This window comes from Callospermophilus lateralis, chromosome 7 (assembly GCF_048772815.1).
Source record: "Callospermophilus lateralis isolate mCalLat2 chromosome 7, mCalLat2.hap1, whole genome shotgun sequence".
Lineage (NCBI taxonomy): Eukaryota > Metazoa > Chordata > Mammalia > Rodentia > Sciuridae > Callospermophilus > Callospermophilus lateralis.
In genome coordinates, this window is record NC_135311.1 from 42,900,450 (window position 1) to 42,920,808 (window position 20,359).

General features: G+C 46.3%; 1 protein-coding gene and 1 pseudogene across 1 annotated transcript; both read right to left on the reverse strand.

The window, feature by feature from the left end:
* Positions 1 to 1,002: 1,002 nt before the first annotated feature.
* LOC143641870 (guanine nucleotide-binding protein G(I)/G(S)/G(O) subunit gamma-5 pseudogene) lies at positions 1,003 to 1,209 on the reverse strand (annotated as a pseudogene).
* A 10,808-nt stretch (positions 1,210 to 12,017) lies between these two features.
* On the reverse strand, positions 12,018 to 18,916 carry LOC143404228 (palmitoyltransferase ZDHHC19-like). The gene is made up of 6 exons (XM_077110061.1): positions 18,786 to 18,916; positions 18,316 to 18,437; positions 17,630 to 17,769; positions 16,766 to 16,938; positions 16,208 to 16,315; positions 12,018 to 12,381 (listed from the first exon to the last, which is right to left on the reverse strand). Exons 1-6 carry the CDS (start codon positions 18,914 to 18,916, stop codon positions 12,018 to 12,020), a joined length of 1,038 nt encoding a protein of 345 aa, XP_076966176.1.
* Positions 18,917 to 20,359: the final 1,443 nt, after the last annotated feature.

Consider the following 20,359-nt stretch of genomic DNA (forward strand, 5'->3'; position numbering starts at 1 on the left):
ATTTTATTTAGAGATAGAGTCTCACTGAGTTTCTTAAAGCCTCACTAAGTTGCTAAGGCTGGCTTTGAAACCACAGTTCTCCTGCCTCATCCTCCAAAGCCCCTGGGATCAAAAGGAGCCACCACACCTGTCTAACATATTCTTTTTGGGTGAGGGGAGGTGGTATCTTGAACTTTTCTTTTGTTTTAAATGCTGGGAATTGAACCCAGGGCCTCATGCAAGCAACCAATTTATCACTGAGGTACATCCCCAGCCCTTGAGCATTATTTTTAATAGGTCTATCTTTTGGACACGACCTAATGGCTGGGTATCATGAGAAATCCAGTATTTTATGTGTCTGGAACTTTAAGTATATTTTCACTCAAAATTCCTGTAGGACAGGAGTTTCTCAGAGTAATGAACTGGCTCTGGTCATATTCAACAAGATGAGACAACCAGCAAATATGGGAAAGACCTAAGATTGAAATTCAGATTTATAGTACACCAGGAATCAATATCTGGGTTATGTGGCTTCTCTGCAAGAGGAAGAAGAAAGTTGTTTTTTTTTTTTTTTTAATACCAAGTATTTTGAGCCAGGTGTAGTGGCACGTGCCTGTAATCCTAGCAGCCGGGGAGACTGAGACAGGAGAATCGAGAGTTCAAAGCCAGCCTCAGCAAAAGCAAGGCACTAAACAACTCAGTGAGATCCTGTCTCTAAATAAAAACACAAAATAGGGCTGGGGATGTGGCTCAGTGGTTGAATGTCCTTGGGTTCAATCCCCGGTACTAAAAAATAAATCAATATTTTATTGTATGTTGCTGCCAGTGTATATAAAATAATTACCCTTGTGAAATAGAAATTCATGAAAATTCAGAGAGGTAGATGTTAAGGATTGACAAAAGTAGAAGATTGTATTTTGGTACATGTGTTACAGGCAAATTTTTTGTACAGGCTTCAAATTAAGCTCTCTTGAATATTCACTGGTTCTTGAGCAGTGGGTTTGGGAAACCTCAGAAAGATGACTACAAAAAGAAATTGACTTTCTGGGGTCTGAAGGAACTTGTACATGAAGATACTCCAGTCAGTAGGGGATCATGGTGAGCATTCTGCAGACTAAATTTTTTCAAGTCTGCAACTGCCTGGGAAACCTTCATGTGGTTGAGTCTGGCCTCAAGCCAGAGCTGCTGAACCACCTTCTTCATAGTGTCAACGCTGGAGGAACAAGACATGGTGCATTCGAGGGCCAGGTGACTCTTCTGTCAGAGGGTCCACAGGTCACCATCAGCTAGGCCAGATGACTGGGCAGCGTGCAGCAGAGAAGATTCTGTTTTGGAGGGGGTCTGTGGATTGAACTCAGGGCACTTGACCACAGAGTCACATTCCCAGCCCATTTTTGTATTTTCTTTAGAGACAGGGTCTCAGGAGTTGCTTAGCACCTCGCCATTGCTGAGGCTGGCTGTGAACTCACTATCCTCCTGTCTCAGACTCCCGAGCCACTGGGATTACTGACTGTGCACCACTGCGATTGGCTAAAAAAGAGATTCTTATAGAAAAAGAGATAAATAATTGCCAGAAATTAAGGGCTGATTCTTTTTTTTTAATTATTCTATTTTCATGACAATAGAATGCATTTTGACGCAACATGTATAAATGGAGTATTACTTCTCATTCACCTGGTTAAGGGCTGATTCTTTATCTGAAAACCCACAAAGAGAAGCATGTCTCTTGGGAGCATGGAAGGAGTCATTCTAGTGTAGCTGAAGTCTGGGAAAGCCCAAGACTAACTTCATGGAGACCCCATACTTCTGACACAGAAGGCAAAAGATAACCCAGTAATTTGATAAGGGCCTAAGAGTAAATGGGAAGTCTCAACTGGTTCTAAGGATGAGTCACTGTCTATGGGGACACATTCCTCACTGAGCTAACAGAAGGAAACCTTTCCTTTTATCTAAATAGCATTTTTTAGGTTTCCATTTTGTTGTGAATTCAATGAACAAATATTTGTTCAGCTCTTGTGTTAGACTGGGAACTCCATGAAATACTTATTTTCTGTACCCCATTGTCCAGGTTCTTGTAGCTGTCTGGCCAGCTACATGAGGACTGTGATGGTCACTTTCTCCTTCTTCTGAAACTACACCCTTATATTTCCTCCTTTACCAGTAACCGCCGCCCCCCCACCCAGCCCATCTCTCTTTTAGTATCAATGTGAATGACATTTGTCTTTCTTCACAGTGCAATATCTAATTCCCCTCTTCTATTACCACCATATTCTTTTTTGAAATTTTTCTTATTTTGTGAAGGCTTTATTGGAACAATTCTTAGTATGTGTCTTCCATTGCAACCTCCCATCTTGGGAGTGGAAGACCCTTCCTTTATCTCCTTTGGGTTAATTATTTCAAACAGGTAATTTAGACCATTAATGTCACAGGAATTTGAATCCTGGATCAGAAGTGTTGATGGAGGTGGGGCTAATGACAATTCTAGGGACAGATTATTCATGAACCTGTGGATTTGTGCCAGCTCCCTGGAACTGCCTTGATTCTGCATTTTGCCACAAGCCAGATAACTGCCTTAATTCTATGAACTCCTGATACCCTTCCAGGAATTTCTCTATTTGCTCTGTATAACTAGAGTTGGTCCCTGTCCTATGCAAATCACAGCTGGAACTGATGCAGTAAAGCTTCTATTTATTCAACTGAATATGCAATAAATATTATTGAACACCTATCATGACCCAGTCAGTCTCAGTGTCTGCCAAAGTGATTATCCAAACTGATTTGTGGTAATATGTCCAAGGAAAAGATTGGAACTCAGTTTGTTGATCAGCTTTGGGTCACTGACAAAATACTTACGATATACAACTAGAAAGGAGAAAAGATTTATATTTGGGTTAGAGTTTCAAAAGTTTCATTCCATGATTAGCTGATTCTGTTGCTTTTAGGCCTATAGTGAGGCAGAACATCACTGAGGGACATGTGGTAGACCAAAGCTATTGACCTCGTGGTGCATAGGAAGCAATGGAGAATTTGCTTTTATAACAAAGCCTCTCACTCAAAACCCAGTAAACTCTGAACCATAAATGAATGAATGCATTGTTGAAGTCAGAGTCCTTGTGATTTAATCAGTTCTCAAAGACCCCCATCTGTGAACACTGCTGCATTGGGGACCAACTCTTCAACACTTGAGCTTTAGGGGTCATCTAAGAATACCCAGAATTAGCAGAATTAAACCCTAAGCTGATATTTCTTTTTTTAAAAAAAATGTTTTTTGCTTAGTTTTAGGTGGACACAATATCTTCATTTTACACTTATGTGGTGCTGAAGATGGAACCCAGTGCCTTCTGCATGCTAGGCGAGCGCTCTACCACTGAGCCACAACCCCAGCCCTCTAAGCTGATATTTCTTGAGAAACATCCCCACATTTCTATGTCAAGCTAGTTACTAGAAATCTTCAACAGCTGCAAATCATCAAAGAGAGACATTTCTCCCCTGCCAGATAACTTAAATTACCCTTTGATAGTGGCTATAACTAGGCAATTTATACCAAATAGAGTAGGAGGAAACCCAGGTTATTGGCCAAGGTATTTCAAGCCAAGTGAGTCTTATAGCATCTCTCAACTATTATCAGTAATGTGAGTAATGACAGATCAACTGTAAGGATACTTTGCAAACACAGAGGAGCCTGGCAATTGAAGTTCTAGAAATGGATAGTTTACTTTGATATTCAGAAGTTGTCAGACTACCTGGTTTTTGTTTGAAACTTACTAAGAATTCATTACATATAGGATATTCCTAATTCCTCAAACATTGCCAGCAACCGCCTCCAAATTCTACCCAGTTTTTTTCTTTCTTTTTTTAAAGAGAGAGAGAGAGAGAGAGAGAGAGAGAGAGAGAGAGAGAGAGAGAGAGATAAGGAGAGAGAGAATTTTTTGATATTTATTTTATAGGTTTTTTTGGCGGACACAACATCTTTAATTTGTATTTGGTGCTGAGGATTGAACCCAGGGCAGCGCGCATGCCAGGTGAGCACGCTACCACTTGAGCCACATCCCCAGCTACTCTTTCTTTCTTTCTTTCTTTTTTTTTTTGTTGTAGATGAACACAATATTTTTGTTTATGAATTTGTTTTTTAATGTGGTGCTGAGGATGAAATCCAGTGCCTCACACGGGTGAGGCAAGTGCTCTACCACTGAGCTACAGCCCCAGGCCCCCACCCAGTTTCTTAAACGAAAACTCTTGCTTTGCTCTGAATGTTTGTACTCCTACTCCCAACCCCCAAATTCATATGTTGAATTTCGAAGCCTCCAAGGCCATGGCATCAGGAAGTGGGACCTATGGGAGATGATGAAGTCATGAGGGCAGAGCCCTATATACCTGTATACAGTGCATGCCTATTGCCAGAGATTACTATCTTTAAAAATGGGATAGTGTTCTTCAAAATAAGCCAAGGGGGCTTATCTGCCCATTTCAGCAAGTGAGGACACAGCAGGAAGTTATTTATGAATCAGGAAAGCTGGTACCATGACCTTACATTTTCCAGTCCCCAGAACTGTGAGGAATAAATTTGTTATTTATTATTTTAGCATCCCAGGAATACTAAGATAGTTCATAAACAAATAAGTAGACTCTTTGCTCTGAGAATGATGAAACAGAACCCATGTGGGGAACAAACTCTTATCTAGTTATGTTTGTTTATACTAAACAAAATAGTAGGGGAGATATAGGTATTCACTCTTTTAAGTGTAACCAGAAATGGTGGTGTTTTTTTTTTTTCCTTGTTTCCTTGGACAGCATGGATTGAGCCGAAGGGCACTTAATCATTGAGTATATCATACATCCCCAGCCTTTTTTTTTATTTTTCATTTCGAGACAGGGCCTTCCTATATTGCTGTGGTGGCTTTGAACTTCTTATCTTCCTGTCTCAGCCTACTGAACTGCTGGGATTACTGGTATGCACCATCATACCCAATCCCAGGATTGTTTGAAATGTGTGTTAAGTCACATAGACAAAGAAAGTACTGTCATGAAGGAAGAAGGGACTTATACTACTGATCCCTACAAACAAAAGGCACTGCAGGCTGTGAATGGGGAGCACACAGGGAAATACCAGGTCTGTCAGAAAACAAGGTCAGAGCCTTTATTGTGGTTTCCAAGGGAAGGACTGGGTAAAGGAGCATAAGTTTTGAATTGTTTGGTTTGGCTAACTCCAACAGGCTGCAGCATTTAGGAATGTCTCTTTCAATCTGGTACCTGGCCCTGGGGCAATTAGGTAAAGGGAACACTAAGAGCTTGCTAAAAGAAGAGGTTAGAAATATAGCCCCCCCCCCCAGTGGTTGGTATGCATATAAGAGGTGTGCCTTAGGCAGTTTTTTACTGTCTTTAGGAAATGGCTAACACCTAAGAAGCAGTCCCTTATTTAAAAACTACAACAATAACAACAAAAAGCAGAATATAAAGGTATGATTAATACATTCACAGACAGTCCTACTTGTTTTGGCACTTTTCATCTTTTTTACTAACTCTTTAAGTGTCCACCTCCCTTTCTAGGTATGTGAACAATGAGCATGGGGTCACATCTTACTCTTGTCACTGGTGGGTATTCAGCATATGCCTGCTAAATTAATGAGCCAGTGTGTGTGTTTAGGCAAAATTGAGGTTAGGTATAGTCAGACAAAAGAAAACAAGCAATCAAATAATAAAAACTGTGAGTCAGCTAGGCAAGGGAGTCAGCTTCTGGCCTGCTGCCCACTTTGGCTCTTCAGAAACCACTGGGGTGAAAAGAAAGCCTCCCCCCACCCCTTTTGCAGCCTTCCCCCCATACCTGTATTCTCTCCAAAACTGCAAGAAAGGGAGTAGGTACGAATGAATAGGGAGACAGCCAGAGCTATCTCCTCAGTATTCCCTCCCCAAACCCCAAACCTGAACTCCTTTCTCAGCCCTTTCCCCATGGGCTTGGTCCTATGAAATTCTAGCTTGGTCTCTGTGTTTTCTTTAGACAAAAGAGACAGGCAAGCAGTGGGAGTCACTGTGTTAAAATCTTGACAGGCTCTTGGCTCATGTCCTTGTAAGATGAGGGAAATACATAAACTCAGGGAAAACTGAGCTTACAATTGTGCAGCTCCACCCTGTCTCCACCTCAGTCCTGTCCCTGACTATGGCCCTTCTACAAATGTTGGACCTCCAACTCAAGGAGGGGCTTCTCACTCTTGAGACAGATGGCATTCTTCCTTAAATGTGTATCTACTTTCTAAATAAACGTTTGTCTCTGCCTTTGCCAGACTCGTGCTGAAATTCTTTGCTGCCCTGAGTTCCTTCCGGGAACTCTTTGGACACTTCTTGGGAGAGATCTCTTCTCCATGACAGTCAGTTACTGAATTAGGCATGGTCCTGGCCACCTGCCTCCCATAGATGGCATGCCAATCACTGAACTGGTCACAGGAGAAGATATTTCTCTGAAGAATGGTCTGAGAAGTTTCCAGAGAAAGGGAGAACTTGACTCAGGGCCAGCAGGGTTCTTGCAGACATGACAGAAAAGAATTTTACCATGCAGAAGTCAAAGGCAGAGACAGAGGTTTATTTGTGAAGTAGATACATATTCAAGGAAGAATGGGGGCTTATTTTAAGAGAGAGACCCCTTTGGGGTAAAGCAGGCTATCTCCAGAGAGACAGACAGCAACCTGTTGGTATGGGGTGTTAGTATTTGCAGAGGGAGGATAGCTAGGGGCTGGTCTAGAGGTGGAGGCAGGGTAGAGCTACACAATTTTAACCCTTCTTTGCACATTGCCCTCAAAGTTGCAAGTGTTGGAGGGAGCCTTTCCCATTTAGTGGTTTATGGCGCTTCTTTTGACACTTAGTATGTCTCTCTGTCTTCCCAAATTACTATCTCAAAATGACCAGTTTTGCAAATGAGAAAAGGTTTATTTAGGAGGCAGCCAAGCCAGAAGACAGATCAAGTCTCAGATCTCTCCCCCATAAGGTTTAGGGATATTTATGATAAAGAAGCAGGGAGGTCGAAGGTAAGGTACTGGAGAGGTGACTGGAAGTAAGGAAAATTGAAGTAATCAGTGGTCCATACACATGGAATCAAATTTCATTGTCTTCATAGGACACATATTCAGAAAGTGTTGTTGGTGGGGACAAAAGGACAGTTCAAGTAATAAATAATGGGTCAGATCAGAAAGATGGAGGCTGGTTTGAAAGGAAAAGAAGTAAAATGTTAATACCTCTAGAGCACTTCCCCTTTTCCACCTGTTGCCAAGGTTACCAGCCTCCAGGGATCATTCCTCCCTGCAGGGAGTTGTAGGGGCTGTTAATGAATGCCTCCTAGGCTGCTCCCTTCTTGCCAGGACCCCTGATGACTTCCTTCTGGCCCTTGGATCACTCCATCTTTTAGGTCAAGTTTTAGGCTGTGAGGAAGTGAAGGCATGAGAACAAAGGAATTCTAAAGTGTGTAAAAGGGTCAGGACACCCCCACTTCCTCAGACAACCAGCTCCTCTGCCCCAGGGGTCCTAGCCTTGCCTCACCCTCAGCCACTTGCAGGCCTTCTTGGGTGGGGCCCTCAGGGCAGAGCAGGACAGGTCTGAGCCAGAGGCAGCAGGAGCACTATGGGCACAGTGCAGGGTTGGAGAGGGGTTCAAACTGGCCGCCTTTTCAGTAGACAGCCCTGTGCTGAACTTCACTGCCAGCTCTAAGTTTGCCTAGAGAGTGGGGCCCTGTGGTCACTGCCCAAGCCCTTCCCCTGCTGGAATGGAGCTGGAAGCAGGAATGTGAGTGGTCCCCTGGGAACCAGAGAAAGCCATCAGGCTGATGCCACCAGGTTATCTTGGGCAAACTCTTCCCTCTGCAGGACCTAAGAGCCCCATCTGCAAAACTGGGGGTGGCAGACAGCTGGATGAGGTAGCCCTGAGTCCCTACCCTCCCTAAAGACTTAAGAGTCTGTGACCCTCAGTGTGATATCTATGATTACCTTGAGAACTCCAAGTTTTAGCAAAGGGAAGACAGATTCTCCTGTGGCACATTAGTTGGCGGCAGAGCTGGGTGACTAGGTTGAGTCTCATCCTATATGCCCTGACTTCCCAAGAGGCCCATGAGGAAAGGTGTGGAGATGCTAGGCTCTCCATCCCAGGTTCTGAGAAACTGATGTGACTCCATTTTTGAGAAATCAGCTTCTACCTCAAGGCCTGTCCAGAGGGAGGGGGCAGGACTCTTGTCCTTGGAAAAAACCCACAGAAGCTTCTTAGGCACATACCCACCCTGCTGAGTTGTTTAACAAAAGGGATCTGTGGTGCTAGGTGCCTCTGACTCAGTTATGCTAGGTGAGGACCCATAGCAACCCCCTAGCAACCACCAATCACCAAGAGACAGGAAAAATATCTGAAATGTCAGGTGACCTCCGATTAGTTTCGTGATGTATAACATGATTATTCAACCCTGCAGTTTGGCATATAGACTCTTGCAACCCTTCCGGGCCTAAACCAATCAGTTCAAATATATCCACCATTTGAATTCACCCACTACCCTTACCCAATTTGTTCCCGCCAGTGAATGTGCACATCAATGTTAAGAATTGTTTTTTGATTTTCCCGTGGTATAAAATGATTTCCTGTGTGATGTTGTGATGCATAGTGTATACCCCAAAACCTATAAATCCTCACTAACTAAGGGTTGGGACTCACTACTCAGGACTTCTGTATTGTAAACGATTGAGAGTCCAGGCGCGAGCCTGCAATAAAGACTCTTGTGTAATTGCATCAGATTCGGCTCCTGGAGGTCTATTGGGGTCCCACGATCTGGCATTACGGTTCTAGGAGCTTGTGGGCACCTGGTAGCCCTGCAGGCATGGGGGCCATTTCTTGGCTCTGGCCCAGGGATGGCAGAGTTTCCTGGGTATGTGGAGAGTGGGCCGCATAACTGGTCCCCTATAACACCCCTTGCCTTATCCATGGACCAAGGATTGGGTGGGGCATGTCTGAGAATGAAGGGCACATTCAGCAGAATTGAGGAGGGGGCAAAAAGGGAAGGGGCTGCAGCCCAGTTGGGTCCTCTCAACTTGGCAAGGAGTCACAAGACTGGCCCAAGGCTTAGGGTAGAGGGTATGGTGGAGGACATCAAAGGAAGGAATGTTCTATGTCCCACTTAATGCTCAAGAAACAATGAGCCTGATCCAAGGGTCTTTCTTAAGGAAATGCTAGGAATCCTAGGCTGGGGACAGGGGGCGGACACACCTAAAATCTTCATCCCAGAGCAGGAAGTCTTTGCCTTTGGAAAGGCCATGTCCTCTTTTGAGAATCTGAGGGAAATTACATCCTTCCCTAGTGGGGAAACTGAGGACCAGATTGTCAAGGAGATGTCTCACATCTAGCTTAGGACTTAAAAGGCCCTTGCCTGAGACTGAGTGAGGCCCTGTATACCTGAAGGCAGGGAGCCAATGAGTGCAGACCTGAACCAGTGCAGGATGGCAGGGGGACAGCCAGCGGGACTGGAGGAGGCAGCATGAACTCCTCAGAGACTGGGGCCTGGCCTTCTGGGCCCCGCTTGGAGCTGGACTCCCTCCAGCACTCCCCCACCCAGCCAGTTCCATGATGCACATCCAGGCCTTGGCCCAGGCTCCTGGACCACCTCTCTCCTCCCTCACTCAGATCCAGTTTATTGGGAGGGCTGTCCTTTGGGAATGAGCTTGGGAGCCTCTGGCTTCCCCACTCGGCCTTTCCCCCTGTTGGTCAGCAGGGTTGAGCCATCCCTACTGCACACACAGGTTCACAGGCACTAAAACCTGTTCACAGGGACTCCTCCCCTCCTTCTCTGCCATGTGTCCATGAACTTGGGCTTCCCAGACAGAGGAAGTGAGCAGGAATAAGATTTGAGAAAAGCCTTAAGCCCCAAAGGGACTTGAGCCCAGAGAGATAGATATTGGGACAGGGAAAGGGGATGAGAAGTGTTGGAGTTCAAGCCAGGGCAGGCGGGTGGGGCTGGGCCTGGGCTTCCCAGGAGAGGTTTAGGAGGAAAAAAAGAGGGAAGAGCAGTCTTGTCGTGGGACTTTGTAGTCTGGAGACTTGGAGACATATCCTGCATCATAGGTCACCCACCTCCTAAAGTTGGTCAGAAATGATAAGGGGCTGGGCGAACAAACCCCCGAGGAAGATCTCATACCAAACATGTGCATACTCTCTCTCTCTCTCTCTCTCTCTCTCTCTCTCTCTCTCTCTCTCTCTCTCTCTCTCTCTCTTTCTCTCTCTCACACACACAACACACCCTAGGGACATGCATCTGACCCCTTGGGTGACATCCTTTTGCCTCCACCTTTATCACACAAGATGGTTTCACCCAGATACAAGTATGGAAAGAAGCAGTATAGTTTGTCTGTCCTGATGGTTCATGTGTCAAGATGATATTGGGTCCTTGATACAAATTCAGAGAGCCCCACAACCACTAATAGTACTCTGGAAATTCTGACATGGTCGGGTTGCCCAACTAGTGGAGAAAATAACCATAAATCGTTCCAGCTGCATTCATTGCTTGCCTGCTGTGCACTAGATGAAACACCTCACCTCCTCCTCCAACAAACTACTACGAAGGTGATATTATTCCCAGTCCCAAGATCACACTCTGGAGACTAACAGACACACGGTTTGATGTGCCCCCTGCCCAACACTCTGGGGCCTGCAGACTCAAAAGACCTGAGTCTACCCCAGGGACAGGACCAGAACCAGCACCTGATGCACCCCAGGAGGAAGGGACCAGGGTGGGACACAGTTGAAGGAGAGATGCAGATTGAATGCCCCCACCCTCCCACATCTGGGGAGGAGGCGGCCAGGAGGGGGCTCTGGACTGACTCAGGCTGGCTCACCTCCCACTAGAGGGCTGGGCCAGACTTTGTTTTCAAATTCCTGGGCAGCTGGCACCCCCTGTAGTCAGACAGGGATGCTGCAGGGCAGGGCTTGTTCCATCCCAGTGCTGCCTGGGGGTTTTCTCTCCTCTTATCTCCAGCCCTTGCCAGGAAGCCAGCCAGGTCAGTCACTGTGATTATTACTGTTGCCACATTTTAAGGAAAATAGAAATGACAAGTGTCTTGCTCAAGGTCAATGAGCTAGACAATGTTGGTTCCCTAGCTTGAGTCTCCAGAGAGCAAGGATCTTTCCCTTCCAAGAGGGCTTTGTTCCAACCCCTCAGAGCCTTCCTACATCCCCAGGAAACACCACTTCTCTAAACCTAGAACAAACAGACAGAGCAGCCATAGGAAGAAGTAAAAACTATTTACAAATGTACAACAGGAATGGAAGTCTTAGCACTCCCAATAGGGGAGTGATGGAGGGCTCAGCTACGAGAGGCCTCCACGTGGAGGCTCAGAAGATGAAGTTCAGATGTCCTGGTATCCAGCAGTGTGAATGGGTGAGTGAGAGGCTCATGGATGGGAGGCCAAGCCTTCTCTGTGGGCTTTTTGCTGAGGGATCACGCTAATGGAAATCTAAACACATAAGTCAATACATGGGTGTTCTTTCTAGCTTCTACCCTGCAGTTCAGAGTCATGGCTCTGGGACCCAGGAGGCAGGACAAAGGAGAGGGCTGGTACCCCAAGTAATTCAAGGGCCCTTGGGGGGCACCATGGGTTATCTACCCTACTACACTTCTAATGCTCCACTTCATATATTTCACATGGGATTTCAAGTACAAATTTCCATTAAAAAAAAAAAAGAGCCTGGCACAGTGGCACATGACTATAATTCTAGTTGCCTGGGAGGCTGACGCAGGAGGATCACAAGTTCAAAGCAAACCTCAGCAATAGTGAATCACTAAGTAACTTAGTGAGAACCTGTCTCTAAATAAAATACAAAATAGGGCTGGGGATGTGGCTCAGGGGTCGAGTGCCCTGAGTTCAATTCCCTGTCCCCCTTCCCTCCAAAAAAGAATCTCCTTTAAAACATAAATTTCTAGTCTCAGTCCTCATTAATAACTGAGGAAACTGAGGCCTAGAAAGGTAAGGGACTGGCCAAGGCCAACTAGCAAATTAGTGGTGCAGTGTTTTCTCTTTGTCTATTCATCAACACCTGGGAGTGCTCTGAAACCTGGAACCCGCACACTCAGGTTCATATTTCCGTTCCTTAAGCTCCATGTGCTTCAGCTTCAGGGCCAGCCCAACCTCAGGAGCCTCCTCCAACACATGTGTGACCCACAGACATCCCTCTCCCAATGCACACCCACTATTTCTCACCTCCTGTAAAGCTGCAGCCTCGCCACTACCTGGGGGGCCCTGCCCATGTGTTGGAGATGTGGGCCCAGGGAGCTCTGTGGGACGGTGTTGAAGGGAATATTGTGGCGAGAACCGTGTGTGCACTGGGTCAACTTTCTCAGGGTCCCACTCCGTGCCTTCCTCCTGCTGCATCCAAGTAGCTGCAGACATGTACCTGGGGCGTGATAGACCAAATGCAGGGAGTCACTACCCACCTTGGCCTGGTCCCCCTGACCACCCTCACCCTCAGCTTGGAAAGCACAGAGCCCAGGGTTCCCAGCCAGGAGTCTCATCCCGGCTGCATTTCCCCTCTACCATATTTCTTAGGGCAAGAACCTAGAAGGACAATGAATAGGGACATTCCCAGAGGCTCCCAGAGTGCCCTGGAGAAAAATCCAAAGGAAAGGACAATGGGTGACAGGGCCTGGGAGCTGGAGTCAGGGACCAATGAAGAAAACCCACCTTTATCTCACCCCACTCCCACCAGCCCCAGAGGTCCACCACTTGAGCCTTCAGTTTACCAACTCACTTGGGTCCCACTTGCATACAAATTGTCAAATACCAGTTGTTGGCACAGCCCTGGTCGAAGGGGTTGTTGTTCCAGAGTGATTTGCCCTGGAGGGAGATGGGGATGGGAAGAGGAGCTCAGAATCAGCAGGACTGGGCAAGGCCATCTCCGAGTGACTCCTCCTAAGTCAGTCAGCTAAGCCAGGGCTCAGCCCAGGCCTGGAGCAAGATTCTAAGGGCAGGGGAGCCCAAGAGTGACCCAGGGCCTCCTGCCTTCCTATGCTCCTCGGAAGAGTGACCTCCTTCGATCCACTTGTGAGCAGCTCTCCCCAGACAGTGCTGAAACTGCACTCCTTTCTCCTGCCTTCTCATGGCTCCACATCATCCTGTGCCTCCCTGTGCAAGATCCTTGTTCTGTCTCCATTGGCCACACCTGTCCTCTAACCTCATCCTTCCACACACCGCCTTTTTTTAAAAAATATTTTTTAGTTGTTGATAGACCTTCTTATTTTTTCTAATTGGTATAGGGTGGTGAGGATCAAACTCAGTGCCTCACACATGCTAGGCAAGTTCTCTGCCACTGAGCTACAACCCCAGCCCCTTTCAGATACCTTTTAAACTCTTCCTTGTGCTGCTCAATTGCTCCAAGACAATGTCACCACCCCACTCCCACTTCATTTCCCCACCTCTCATTTTTTTTTTCTAAAATTATGCCTTAGTTGAATTTCACTATCTGGGAGGACAGGGGCAGTGGGGAGGCCCAATCATAGTTTCCTAGTCAAAAATCACATGGCCCAGGAAAATCTGGGCTGAAGGCCTTCAGTACACAAAGCAGTAAATGTCAAGCTCAAAGTAAAGGCAGACCACAGGGCTGATGAATAAGGGCCAAGCACAGAGTCTCAGGTGGGAGGAGGACCAGATATGGCAGTGGTGGGCTGGGGAGTAAAAGGATGGGAGGTGATGAGCAGGTAGGGTCCTCTGTCTGTTCACTGTCTCGGGGTCTGCAGCATCCCCTCCCCCACTGATGCTGCCCACCAGTCTTACTGAAAGAGCCTTTAGTCAAGAGATTGCCATACTAAAGGAATCCCAGGGCAGAGATGCCCACCCCTATCATTCCTATTCATCACTAAAAAGCAAAAGCAATAAAGATACACAGATTGGAAAGAAGGTAATGAAACTGTTTTTCACAGATGACAATTTTCTATGTACAATGTACAACAGCCAAAAAATGCTGAGGGAGAACTCAGCGGTTGAGCACCCCTGATTCAACCCCTAGTCCTAGAAAAACAACACTAAGGACTCCTGCTCTTGGGAAGATGCTATGAAGAAAATGGAATGACAAGTCACAGATTGCAAGAAGAGATTTGCAAAACCTAGATCTGAATCTGATGTAGAAAACTCTTAAAACTCAATAAGAAAACAACCGTTTTTTCAAATGGTCAAAAGACTGGACTAAACGATTTTGGAGGGAGTGGGTACCACGGATTGAATATAGGGACACTCAACCACTGAGCCACATCCCCAGTCCATTTTTTTTTTTTGTATTTTATTAGAGACAGGGTCTCACAGAGTTGCTTAGTGCCTCGCTTTGCTGAGGCTGGCTTTGAACTCAGAATCCTCATGTCTCAGCCTCCCAAGCTGTGGGAATTACAGGTGTGCGCCACTGTGCCCTGCCAGGAGTAAACATTCTACCAAAGACCCACTGAAGGCCAAACAGACATGAAAATAGGCTCAACATCATTACTCATTAGGAAAACACAACCTGGAACCTTAATGAAATACTACAACTCATTTAATAAGACAGGTTTGATTAAAAGAGAAAACAAAATAACAAAGGAGAGTGTGAGGGTTGGGGTTGTCGCTCAGTGGTAGAATGCTTGCCTAGTGTGTGTGAGGCACTGAATTCGATTCTTAGCACTGCATATAAATAAATAAAAGGTCAACTGACACCTAAAGATATTTGAAAAAAAAAAGTGTGAAATGTTGGTGAGGATGTGAAGCAACTGGAATTCCCAAACATTGCTGGTAGAATTTAGAAACCTTACAGTTGTTTTGGAAGACAAATTTGGCAATTTCCTACAAAGTTCCACACGTGTTTACCTTATGACTCAGCAATGCCACCCTTAAGAATTTATTCAACAAAAATGAAAACTTATGTTCACATGCCTGTGCATCAATGTTTGGGGCAGCTTTATTTATAACTACCCCAAACTAGCTAGGCATAGTGGCCCACACCTATAATTCCAGAGGCTTGGGAGCCTGAAGCAAGAGGATGGCAAGTTCAAAGTCAGCCTCAGCAACTTAGTGATGCGCTAAGCAACTTAGTGAGACCCTGTCTCAAAATTAAAAAAAAAAAAAAATTTAAACATAATGGGAGGGGTGCTAGGAATGTGGCTCAGTGATTAAACACCCCCAGGTTCAGTTTCTAGTATGAAAACAACAAAACAAAACAAACAAATATACTGGCAAAAACTAGATATAATGTAAAAAATCCTTCGTTTGATGAATGTATAAACAATCTATAGGGCATCCATACGCTTCTACACAGCAATAAAAGAAAATAAAATACTGATATGAGCGACAACATGGATGAATCTCAAATACATTGTCCTAAATAAATAAAGCCAGAGAAAAGAAGGCAATGACTCCATTTACATGTGATCCTGGAAAAAAAGAAAAACCAGAAGGACATAGGGAGAGAGACTGACAACAACAGGTGAATGAAAGGATATTCTGGAGTAAAGAAACTGCCTAAACATGATCATGCTGGAGAATGCAGGACAGTATCCATTTGTCAAAATCCCTTATCCTAGACTAAAAAGGTGAATCTTGCAGTTTTAATATATTCCTCAATAAATGAGTTTTTGTGGTTGTTTTTTTTTTTTAAATCCCACCATGGCTCCCAGGTTTCCACTTCATCAAAACTAAATTTCACGCTCAACTTTTAGGGGCTTTTTAATCTTGACTCCCACGGGGTCAACTTCATTGCCCATGCCACCTTGGGTTTGATTTAGAATCGTTCCTTCCTCATTTCCTTAACATCCTACTTTCGGGTTTCTGTGCCTTTTTGCAAAGGTGTGCCTCTCACAGACAACACCCTCCTGTCTTCTACCTTTGCAAAATCACACCTAGGAAAGGAAGAGTGGCACGTCCTCCTCTACAATGCTGGCCTCGCCAAACTCAGTTTCTTGCAGGATGCTACACCACTCAGGACCGACCCCCGTCTCAAGCGTTTTCCTAGGTGTCTGCTGGTGTTATTCTGATCGCAGGGTTCTCATCAACACAAGCGCAGGATGCATCCATCCCTCAAATAACAGGCTCTCCATGCAATGCACCCACGAGGAAGAATGACCACTGAGCTCCAGGGGGAGGAAAGATCTGAGCTGCCTCTTAAGGGGTGGGTCTGGAAGGACTCATGAGGCACCATCAGGACCAAGGGCAGTGAAGATCAGCCGAAAGTGCCGGATTCCCAAAGATGCAAGATGCCTCAGCACCCTCTGGTATTGCAGTACTCGCTTACCTTGCTCACCGACACAGCCTGTATCATCAGGATCAGAATGACAGGCAGCAGGAGTACCAAGACGGGTACAGCTACTGCGATGCTGTGCATACACAAGCTAAGAAGAACAGACAAAGTGTTCTCTCCTGGCCCCGCCCAGCGACTGACACGCCCTCATTAGCCCCGCCCTGGCTGTCCCCGCCCACCCACTTTTTCCTTCCTGGACTGGACAATTAATCCAGCACACGCAAGAGAAACCTCACCCCACCACGCTGTCCTCCCACTTGACCCTTTTCAACCTTCATTACCCCACTTCTTGGCCTCCCTAGATTCTTAACTCCATAGTCCATCCTACCACGCCCATCTCCCTGACCCCACTCGCCTTCAACCTGTCCTTCATAGGTCCTCCCAACTAGCTTCTCCCTTTAGCCCTGCTCACAACATCAGCCCTCCCTCGGTTAACCCGCCTCTTGGCTGTCCTGCCCCTTGGCTGTCCGTCCCTTCCCACAACCCATTCTCTTCCCAGTGTGGGCCCTTGGGACTGGGTGGATACACCATGGCTGAGTCCAGCGATAAGGGCATGTGTCTTGTACGAATGAGAAAAAGCACACTGGTAGCCAGAAGAACAACCAGATAAAGGCACAGGGACACCAGCAGCAGCACGAATACGTGGAAATTTCTTTGACCTACACAATTGTTTACCCACAGGCAGTGGTGGTCATAGTCCTAGGGGAGAGAAGGAAGACCTTGAGGGTCTATTTGGCTTAGCCCAATTCCCCCATCTCCAGGGTGAAACCAGGACGTCCATGGATAGAGCACAGTTAGGACGCCATGGCGCATCAGGTCATTTGTCATGAGTGAGGTCTTTAGAGACAAGACCTGCCTGGTGTCACTTTGAGCAGGATACAGAAAAGCTCTGAAGCTGTATTTTTTCAGATACTGGGTAAGGATGAGAAGAATTTCTTGCCCAGCCAGCCTTCTGTACTTGGAAACCCGTGCAAGGTGTGCACATGAGAGAAGAGCATTCGGAACCCAGGAAAACCTCAATTGGACACCCAGAGGTGGACAGGCAATGATACCCAGAACAGGGCAGCAGCCGGCCTAAAGTTATGGGTATCTAGTATCAGCAAGCTAGTGGGACAGTCACTGCCTTTCCTCCCCTTGACTCCACCAGGCTCAGCACAGATGAAGCCCTTTGCATGTCAGCACCTGTGCAAGCAAGGCCAGCGTCTCAGGACAAGTGCTGAACTGAAGGTAATAACATATATAAGTGACCAAGAGTGGCTGAGAGCCACTTGTAGCAGTGTGGGAAGATGATCTCATACCCACCCCTGGACCACATATGATGTGAGGTTCCTGGACCTGGCCAGGTGCCCTGGGATGGGTTGGTGAGTGGACAGGAAGGAGGAGTACTTACCCCCACACAGATATTACAGAAGGGACAGTGGTGGGTCCGGGGTGGACGATGGAAAGAACACTTCGAGCACCACTGCAGGTGAAAGGCCGTGTTGTTCACTCGTGCTATGTATTGAATGTTGGGGTCCTCTTCTAAGGAGCCTGGCAGGGGAAGAGATTTGGGCAGTGGCAGGAGGTCCTTCCACCACTCTACTGCTTGGGGCCGCCCCATAGCATCATTGGGCAACAAGAAGGGTGGGGAGGAGGAGGGCAGGGGAATCCCGGTCCCTGTTGAGCAAGCTGACCACTCAGATGGGCGGCAGTCAGAGAGAAAGGGCTGTCCAGCCACGGGAGCTCTATACAGAGCTCTCCCCTTTTGGAATAGTGATCAGTGCTTGAAGTCGTGTGTAAAATGGGAAGGAGGAGGAGTGAACTGTGTGGTTTGGAAGAGCCTGCTGGCCTCTCTTGCCACCCTGCCCAGTCCTTCCTTCTAAAGCAGCTGGAACACCTCCGGGATTCTGTTTTTTCACACTTCAGTGGCTTGGGAAATGAAGTGCCAGGGCCCAAGTAATGATGACATGGAGGGAAGGGCTCCTGAGGCAACGGGGGTGGGGGGTGGGGTTGAGGGGGTTTAGCATGTTTGAAATCACCCCTATAGGCATCAGCCCTAGGGATACCACCTCCTTCTCCAGGGGTCTGAGGCCTTACCTTTGTGTAAATTGCCTGGGTCTGACCCGTTGAGGAAAATGAGGCTGCAGAAGGACACTATAAAGAATAGGCCCGAAACCATGGCAAATTCCCACTGCCCATTCTGAGCCAACCACCGGCACCTGAAACCAGAGCCAGACTCAGTCCTAGTCTGGGGAAACCCAGAGCTCCCCACAAGGCCTAGTTCACCTGAGGTAGGACTCACTCGCCTTAAGGACAGATCTAAATATCCAGGTTAGAGACAGACCATGGAGACTCCACAAAATGTCACCAGCATTACCAGTCTCTCATAGTTCCCTAAAAGCGTGAGGCACTCCAGACCTCTGTGCTTTCACATTGGGTTCCCTCTAACTCTATATCCTCCTTCCCCTGCTGACCCTCTCTCTCCACTTCCCTCCCTGCCTCTGTACTGTCCTTGTCTATTTTCTCTTCTGTGTCTAAGACACTGACACCTTCCATGGGAGACTCACAGAAAGGCGAAGAAGATGCCACTTATTGTAATAAGAAGCATTGCATTAAAAGCTGGAAACAGGCTTGGTTTCAGCCATGAGGATTCGATCGGAGGTTCATTTGGGGGCGTGATACTCTGTGAAGAGGCCATGGCTAGACCACCAAGTCTCACAGACTGAAGCCACCAACGAACTCTTCTGGGTTGGCACCCAGACTGCCATGACAACACAAGTGACATCACAGAGGTTCTGGAATGGGGGCTCTGGCTGCTTCCAGTGACTTCTGAGATCAACCTTCCCCCACCCCCACATACGCACATGTTGTAGACTGGGACATCCTGCTCTTATGATGGTAGCTTTGTTGGAGCTTGTGATGATGTGATGTGGTTTGTCTCAAAGGTTCAAAGGCTGGAGGGTTGATCCTCATTGTTGAGGTTGTAGAACCTGAAAGAGGTGGACCTAGTGGGAGGTAACTCAGTCACTCTGCAAGATGCCCTCTCAGGGAGTAATGGACTTCTCATGGGCCCCCATTTGCTTCTGTAAGAGAGAGTTGTTATAAAAAGAGCCAGATTGGTCCCTCCCTTTTTTCTGACCACACAATCTGGTGAACACCCTCACCAGAGATCACTTGCAAGAGCTGGGAAATCTTGGATACTGAGTTAAATAAACCTTACCTCCTTATAAATTATCTGTTCTCGGGTATTTTGTTAGAGCAACAGAAAGCAGGCTAATACAGAGGCCATAAAATATGTGAAGATGGCATGGGGAGAAGTTTGGTGATGGTTATCCCCCTTTCAGGCCCAGTGCTAATTGGAGTCAACAGTGCTCATTGCTCATCCTAGCTCCACTTTCTCCTTTTTGTTGTAACAGAGCTCCAGTTTGGGGAAGGAGGTAGAAATCTACCAATTAAATATCTTCCCAGTTTACTCACTTCCATGGTGGGATTTATGATGTAATTCTCTCTCAAAAATAAAATGAGCTGGGGATGTGACTCAATGGTTAAACAATCCTAGGTTCAATTCCTGATGATGATGATAATAACAATAATAATAATAATTTGTACATATTTATGGCATATAACATAATTTGAAAAATGTTACATTGAAGAATGTCTGAGTCAAGCTTTTTAACATATACATTACTTCATATTCTTATTTGTGGTGAGGACCCTTAAAATCTACTCTTTGAGTCATTTTTAGTGTAGATAACATTATCAACTGTACTCATTCTGTTGTATGTTATTATTAACTGTAGTCATTGTATTGCACAATAGATCCCTTAAACTCATCCCTCTCATCAAAGTGTAATTTGTTCTCCTGGGACCAGCATCTTTCCCCTCCACAGCCCAGTCACTCCTGGGCCCCTGTCAGTCACCATTCTGCTCTCTGTTTCTATGAGTTCAACTTTTATCGATTCCACATGTGGGTGAGATCATGTGATTGTTGCCCTGTGTGTGGCTATTTCCCCCAATAAAACGTCCTTTGGCCTCATTCATTTGTCATAAATGACAGAATTTCCTTATTTTTTTTAAAGACTAAAGAGTATCCCCTTATATTTCTAAACCACATTTTCTGTATCCATTCATCCACCGATTG